General features: G+C 47.8%; 1 protein-coding gene across 1 annotated transcript; it reads right to left on the reverse strand.

The window, feature by feature from the left end:
- Window positions 1-5,685: 5,685 nt before the first annotated feature.
- On the reverse strand, window positions 5,686-7,154 carry GSTUM_00007306001 (uncharacterized protein; the record flags this gene model as incomplete). Its single annotated transcript, XM_002839318.1, has 7 exons — window positions 5,686-5,788; window positions 5,839-5,960; window positions 6,011-6,334; window positions 6,488-6,625; window positions 6,681-6,777; window positions 6,829-6,975; window positions 7,036-7,154. The coding sequence occupies 7 exons, from the start codon at window positions 7,152-7,154 to the stop codon at window positions 5,686-5,688; spliced, it is 1,050 nt and encodes a 349-aa protein (XP_002839364.1).
- Window positions 7,155-8,012: the final 858 nt, after the last annotated feature.

Raw genomic sequence — 8,012 nt, forward strand, 5'->3', positions numbered from 1 at the left:
CAATCACCATGAATCCTTTTAGTCCCCCCAGTGTTATAAACCTGGCCCATTGATCTCCATTGGCCCGTCCTTTTGAGGCTTGTTGGGTGTAGTTAGCTCATGGCCTCACCACTAGGGTATTATATTACTTTATCCGGGAAGGGGCGAAGGGTGGTTTCGGGGATTCCTTCCGGGTTGCACTCAGTTTCGGGAAGAGGAGGAGGATGCGGATGTGGATGTGGATGTGAATGTGGATATGGAGGTGATATTACGCTTATCGTACCCGTCGATCAATCTCCGGTTGGTGTGTGGAGCTACATTTCGCTTCGGAGAGAGTGCTTTTAATTTTCTTTCTCCTTTTCACTTCATCCCCCGTGTTATACTCCGCTCTAAGACCAAAGAACAGGAGCGGAGTGGCCAAGCTAACTGGAGCTCCATGGTAACACAGTGAAATCGCGAGATGTGATGTGATGTGTGATGTCCCATCTCGCATTGCCGGGGGATGCGGTTGGGAAAAGTAATTCTAACAAGAGAAAAAGAAAAAAAGGAGCACGAGGTGGAGGGCATTGAGGTTTTTGGTTAGTTAGTTCGCTCGTTGGTTGAGGCGTGTGACACATTTGTTCAGCCTTCGGATGGTGAATCGGGTCAACCAATTGGTCTGCGCGAGCGGTTTTTCTAACGAGCTCGGAGCGAGCCATTCCATGTTCAAGTCACATATCATACTCGAGTACCCTACTCGAGCAGTATTCCGACGGAATCGTGGCGGGCGGGAGGTAAACCGGGAACACGAATACACACAAGAGTCCCCAGAATACGCGGTTCCTTACCGCAGCCACAAGGGCACCGGCCGCTTATGTGAGCGGATCTAGTGGCGGTAACACAATTTGATCCTTAGTAATACTCTGCTTATTTGAGCTGAGTACCAGTATCTGATTCTGGCGTTCCTGCTCGAGTGCCGAAACCACTCCATTTTTACCCTGACTCTCGAACGAGAGCCAATGCTATCCTGCCGGCCTCGCTACGGTGGAAAAACGAAATGAGAATTCTGGACTTTTGCATTCACTTATTACCAAGTTCGCTAGTATCGTACAGTGGAAGCTGTAATAATTGATGATCCTGCGAGGACCTTGGAGTTGCCTCTCCCAGTGAGGTCTGTTGCATTTTTCTTTTTACTTGCTCCGCCGAGAGCTAAAGGGGAGTGTGGCCGGGTTTTCTCCCCCCGGTCCAAAGGGGGAAATTCTGGACGTCCTGGCCTGGTTCTTACTTATTCCGGTTTTTTTAGTACTCGTAGCTAGTCTGCTGTGGGTAAGAAGAAAAAAAGTAATTTTTCACCGGCGCCAAACTCCTGCGAATGATACAGGTGCCCTTTGTACAGCACTTATCCACTACCGCTTCTTCACCCCTTTCCCGCCACAAAAACCTGCCCCACGATCTCGCCATTAGCGAAATTGCGCGATCGTGGCAATTTGTTGTTGTCTCGTGAATGTGTTTTGTGCTGTCCTGTCCTGCCTTGCTCCTCCCTTCCCCTTTCTCACCTCCCATCCAGCGTCTAATTTGATGGCCCTCCTTGTCTTCGGTCAAACACCGAATGACTCAAAGATCCTACTCCACCCAGGGATAGAGTTGCACTGTTGGACACTGCCGCCCCGATTTCAATCCGAAGTAGGTTTTCACTTACCGGTACTTTGACAGACACCTCACCCTTAGCCTATTTGTCAAAAGGAGGGAGGATGAGAGGTTTCTGTATCTGTGTAGGTGTGTTCACGGTGCCACATATTTTCGCTGACCAGCGATTATCGACACTGCGGGGGTGTCATGAGTGAAGGGGATGGACTGAGTGAGTGCAGGGATGGAAGGGAAGCGAGTGATTGCGTTCATGGTCGGTCACTCGAAAGGGGTGTGGTGTTGCAGGTGGGTTTCGGGGAGGGAGGGAAGATAGGTGCTGCGGCGGTGGTGGTTGCTACCTGGTGCAAGGCTGGTGCTCGAGTATTTGCAACGGTGGAATGTCAAGTATTGCAAGTTAGTATCATGGATTTCGGGTATTGTGTGGAATGTTCTGTGCCTAATAGTTGCTACCCTCCGGCAGCTGCTCGTATTGTACTCGAGTACTAGTATGATTCTTGTACATGCGCTACCCTACCCCGTAGCAATACCATCAATCGATATCCAACGGCAGTGATCTTCTTCAGTATGATATAATACACTACACTTCAACTACGACGCTGGTAATACCGGGAGCTGACTCATGAAACCAAAACCTGGTTCTCAAACTGTTTATCTCCAGCTCCGATACGTACGGGTACCGTAACTCACCCGAGGAACGACACCACCCAAACCTTCCGTATAGTAGCGAAATTTCTACTCGAGTACCGTGGGTAAACTCGACCCTCTATACCGCATTATCTGCCGCTAGTACGCCGAAATAAGGGTCTCCTTTGTGATCTGTCTCAAATTTGCAACAGACTTCTCCGCTTAGCCCTTATGGCCAAAAACATCCCTATCTTGGACTCTTCCTGACTATTGAATGGTTTATTCCATCCCCTACTTGATTTCAACGTACAAGTACTAGCCGCGAGCGGGTCTTCCCGGACGGCGCAGTGCTTCATGGGGCAGCCACTATTTCTCTAGGGGCCTAATCCTGTGGCTAATGCGCTTTCGCCCGGTTATGGTAGCAACCTCCATACGGATAGAGGCAGGCTGGGCTTACCCGGAATTTACAGTATCATTCGGTAGCCATGTGCAGTTAAGATGATGGTGGCGCTCTGTGATGAGGCGAGATCACTTGGCTAGAATCGTCTCCCTCCGGCTCGAAAGTGAGTGGCTTTACGGCACAGTTAAGGTTTTCAGCGTGCCACCAACTGAAATCCGAGTGATCGATCGTGATCTCAATCTTTGGTCAAAAGTGAAAGAGATGGAGAGTGGGTCTGGAGGTAGCACCGTGGTGTGTGATGCTTACTCCAGGGGCGGTTTCAAATCCTCGAGTGGCGTAGTGGGAGAGCTGGATTTGGGGGTTCCAGTGGGGTATGCTCTTCACCGGGAAGGAAATCTTCGAGAAAGTTTACTCGAGTAGGGGATCGAGTGTCGTAATTTTCATCATCGTCGAGGAACTCTTCAACTGTGCAGCGTTTTTTTTTTTTTTTCCCTTCAAATACCAGCACTGTGCCTGTTTTTATTCCAATAATAGCTTGACAACTTTGGTGTGCTGCATCGATTCACTGCTCCACCCTCTATTACAGGGGAAATTTGTTGAGTTGTTCCGAGTTCTGTGAACCTCATTTATATCAGAACTACACTTCTCTTCACGTCATCTTTGACAAGATTGCACGGGTGACATGTGCTTGATCTATGAATACGGTATTTGAGCTTCTGACTTTCTTTCTTCTCGGCTGTCCCGGCGGAAGCTTATTCGTGTGCAATTGTCACATGAGATCTACAAGAGCAATATCCACCGTAATCAAGTCATCACCCTTATTTATTAGGATCGAACAATTCTTATTACAGTAGTATGATACCGGTAGGATTCACTCTGAGTGTAAAGAAAGAGAAAGAGAAACAGAGAGCAGGTGGGGTAGATTCAATCCACCGCTAAACCAAAATGAGCCGATTTGATGTTACTGTTGCTTTCAAAAGCAAACAAAATGACGGTTGCGGCTAGAATTTCCTGCCCCGGCCCCGTTGGTGGCTTGTGTTGGTACTGTCTGTAGCTTTAGTCTAACCCCCGCCTTCTCTCTTCACTGAGTTGAGCTCTAACTTATTACCGGTATATGCTGACAAGAATTATTCATAATATTCAAAGGAACACCGAAATTCCAGTATGATATGCCATGACCCCCCCGTAAGAGAACCCTAGGCCCGGAGGAGAGAACTTTCGCAAACCTCGCCGCGCACTAGCAGCCGCAGACAGCCGGGAATCTGCTCTTGGAAGAAGAAGTTATTCCTTTTTTTCCTTACTTCCTACTTTCCCTCTTTCTTAATCGCAATGACCCAATGGGCGACTTTCCCCACGCACTACCTCCACCTCCAATACCGCGAAAAATTACCAGACCAGTTCAAAGCCAACGGACCAACGCCCGAAATCGCACTTGGGGTGTGAGTGCAAGTTCTGTCTGAGTCGGGCTTATTCGTCGAAATTACTTTGCGTGTGTAACCTGTCTTCTTCCGCAGCTAGTCGGCCAACCTACACTACGGTAAATTTTTAGTGAAGGAATAAAGTCTCTCGGACTCTCCCCCCAGTGGCTAGGGAGAATCCCATTCTCTGGGCGATCGAGAGGCCTCTACCGTAGGCCAACCAGAGGGATTCGACAGACTTCCCTTGATTCCCCGTGCAACCTTCCTCCCTCTTTTAAAAACAAAGCATGGAAAAAGGGAAATGAAAAGAAAAGAAGGAGCTAAATTTGACAACCACACACCAGAACAGGATAGAGGGATACAGCAGGGCACTTCTACGATGCGATGCGAGGTGGCAGTCGTGAGATATGATTAGACACAGCACAGAGTAAAGTTCAGTGGCATCCTACCTTTTTTTGCATTCCGCTGCATTGCGGTTTCACAAGAGGTGCCGCATGTGCGTTCGCTACCTGCTTGCTTGTTCATGGTTGTCTTGAGAGGCAGGGTGGTGATTGGAGGGGTTTGTGCTATCATACTTGAGTGTCTATGGTTGTGACACAACGATTGCTACTGTATGGTTGGGTGTTTCTCATACTAGCTAGGATAATCATTTACTCGTACTTTGCTAGTACTGTGCCGTGCTTCCCTGTTCGGCAGAGAGGTGTTCGTGTTGATGAACAGGGTCGTAACTTTCTAGTGGAATTTTTGTTGTAGAAAAGCACAGCAGAGTAGGGGAGGCTGGGATCCTGTCCGTATTTACGGTGGGTTTTTTTCCCTCTAATATCACAAGTTGATTCATTCGTGATGGGGGAACGGGGTTTGCCGTCTTATTATTATGCATTTCGTCCGACGGGAGCCGGATCACGTGTGCATTGGCGTTCTTGGCGTTCTTGGCAGTGACAAGGGTAGTGAATTTCTACATTAACTCACTAATTGTCACTCGTTTGGTGATAAAGTGGTGATGTTTTTTAGGTAGTTTTTTTGCGCTGTTGTGGGGTGGGTAGATGAGGATGGAGGGGCAAGGTGTCTATATTTACTGAATATTCTATAGAAAGAGGGCGAGATGTATCGTATGATTATCTAGTGAGAGAGAGCTGGTTTGGGTCCGCATCGTGCGATATGCCTACCATGAGTGTGTATAACATGCCGGGTTTGGTAAGTGAGTACAATGGATCTGTAGATCCTTTTCGTAACGGTTCCGTGGAACATGGCTGGTGGTGGACTGGCTTCGCTGTGGGATCTGGGGTAAATATTCTGGGTCAGTAATCCAGATTCATGATACACGGTGGCTGTGGGGCCGGGGAATATAGGGTCCCCTCATGTTCTCCGCACCCTTGCCCCATGGCCGTGCTCGAAATAAGGACTAGGCATTAGGGGACTATATACTACAAAGAACCCCTTCAGGCTTTGGAAATACCGCCGGATAACCCTTCCAGAATTTGGAAAGCGCTTTTCCTCGCACAATACCGACCATTCTAGTTGCTTCTCGTGGGAGTCACACAATATCACTCAGAAATTGTTTACGATCCTTCCTTAGGGTCTGGAAGCAGGACTCTCTTCAATTTTCTCTATAGTTTGAATTCGATTGGTCAACTAGACCTACTGATCCGCACGGAAAATGACTTTCTGGACCTTCATTTTGTCAAAAAGATCATACCCTTCCTCCGCTTGAGTCATTGGCATGATCTTGTCCGCCATGAACCTGGCAGAATGTGAGCACTATGTTCTCAAATCGAGCGGTTTTAGCCTTACCCTAAGAGGTGGGACTTCTTCTTTAACAACTCTAGTGCTTCGGGAAAGACCGCACGAACAGGGCACCTTCCGAACTGGACCCTTACGTTTTTATCGTATGCCTCTTTCCCGGTGAATGGGATCTGGGGTGGTATTAGCAAGGGGTTTAAAGAGTGCTGGTCAAAGAGCTCACTTCAGCGTTATGCACTCCGACACTGATAATCGCTCCCCAGGGTCTAACTACGTCGAAACCCATTCGTAGGGCAGGGCTGTTTCCTACCACCTCCATGACAACGTCTGCACCTCTCCCATCTGTGGCTTCCATGATACGCTCCTTAGCGGCCTCTTTGTTCTCAATAAAGTTCAAGGGTTCTGCCCCAAGAGACTTGGCGAGTTCGAGACGGGAGGGAACAGAATCTATTGCGAAGATGCGTGCAGGGTTGAAGGAGGTGGCGGCGATGAGGGCGCAGAGTCCTACTGGACCACATCCTATCAGAACAACAGTTGCATTCTCACGCTGAGTCGGGGTAAGTTGGGAGAGGCCAGTGGACGCAGCAAAATAGCCACTATTAACGAGTTAGCTACCATGGAAGTGCTAAAGGGTCCATACGTTGGAAACTAATTGGCGATTAACAAAATCGAGAAACAAGTTAGGGAGCCGTAAGCTTACTATATCTGCCATCAATATCTGTTGGTTGTTAGCTAAGAATTCAGGGCGAATATAAACCTGTATCCAACATACCACTGTCTCATCCGGGATCTCTGGTGGAGCCTTGAAGAGTGTCCCGTCTGCCAACGGAACTCGGACCTAATTGACCCATTTAGATCTCATGCGAGGGTATCTAGCGAACAAACAAACCAACATATTCTGCCTGGCCTCCATCCAGCACCACAGAACCGTATAACATCGACTGTGTGCATCGGGACGTATAGCCGCTCTTGCAATAGAAACATTCCAAGCTATATCATCGTCAACAAAAGCCTACTCGCGGAAGCAATTGCCTCGCGTACCAAGAAGTTGTAAATGGGGAAACAACTTTGTCTCCAACTTGGAACCTAGCAACCCGTTTTCCAACCTGAACAACAGTCCCGGTGAACTCATGGCCCATGATAAATCCAGTATCGCTGGGCTGATGCCCACGGAATACATGAAGTTCGCTTGTTGTTTCTTGTTGGCCTGTATCTTCTAACCGGAATATTTCTGACTGAGAAGCTTACCTTCCACAAAGAGCGGTGTAAGAGATCTTTACGAGAGCATCTGTCTCCTCGATGATTTTCGGGATCGGTCTGTCTTCCAAGGAAATCTTGTGGGGACCTTTGAAGACAACAGCTTTCATTTTTTCGGACATTTTTGGTGCTGCCTTGAGTATTTGTGTATATTATGAGGTGGTTTATACGGCTGCAGGGATATGGTGGTAGTGATCTGGGGGGTGGATGGAGTTGCGGTTCTACGGTTCGCGGTTATGCTGGGTATGGTGGGGGTTGGATGAGCCGAGGTTGGTGCGAGTATTCTGGCACCTTAGATCGCGAGACAACGGAGCTGGAGTCCTACTGGTACTGTATGATACTTAGGTATGGTGCATACGCTCCGGTATTCATTCATACACTGGATCTTAATGTTTATTGGTGTGTCCAGTTTTCTACAGCGCCGTGAATACTCGAGTATAGTGCAGTAGGAAAACTCTTTTCGCTTAGACTAAACATTAAGAGGAAATCTGGTCAGTAGCCCCCCATACTAAACACTTTAGGGGGTGTTTGGCCCGCCATTTATGATTTCAAATCGCGATTTGAGATCAGGTCTTGGCAAGATTAACTTAGATTATTAGTTCTATTAATCTTGTACCTAGTTCAATATGGAAATAATAATCTAAGTTAAAGTTGTTAAGACCTGATCTCAAGTAGTGATTTGAAATCATATGTGGCATGCCAAACACCCCCTTAACCTTTACATTCGATAGAAGGTTCTGGTGGCTCTGAAATCGTGGGCGGTGAGTCTTCTGCAGCCCAGGTTCTGCTATTATGTCTCATTTGTAGTGTTCAAACCATCAGTTTTCAAACCATCTGGTGTAGGTATCCGTTAGAGCCAAATGGATCCTAACAGAATCACAATATTGTGAATCTACGACCGATAGATGAGTGGAGATCCTAGTTCCCCTATGATCTCTGCTCCTCCGCAGTGCTTCTGGATGCCGTAT

The sequence above is a fragment of the Tuber melanosporum genome (assembly GCF_000151645.1).
Source record: "Tuber melanosporum whole genome shotgun sequence assembly, scaffold_34, strain Mel28".
Taxonomy (NCBI): Eukaryota; Fungi; Ascomycota; class Pezizomycetes; order Pezizales; family Tuberaceae; genus Tuber; species Tuber melanosporum.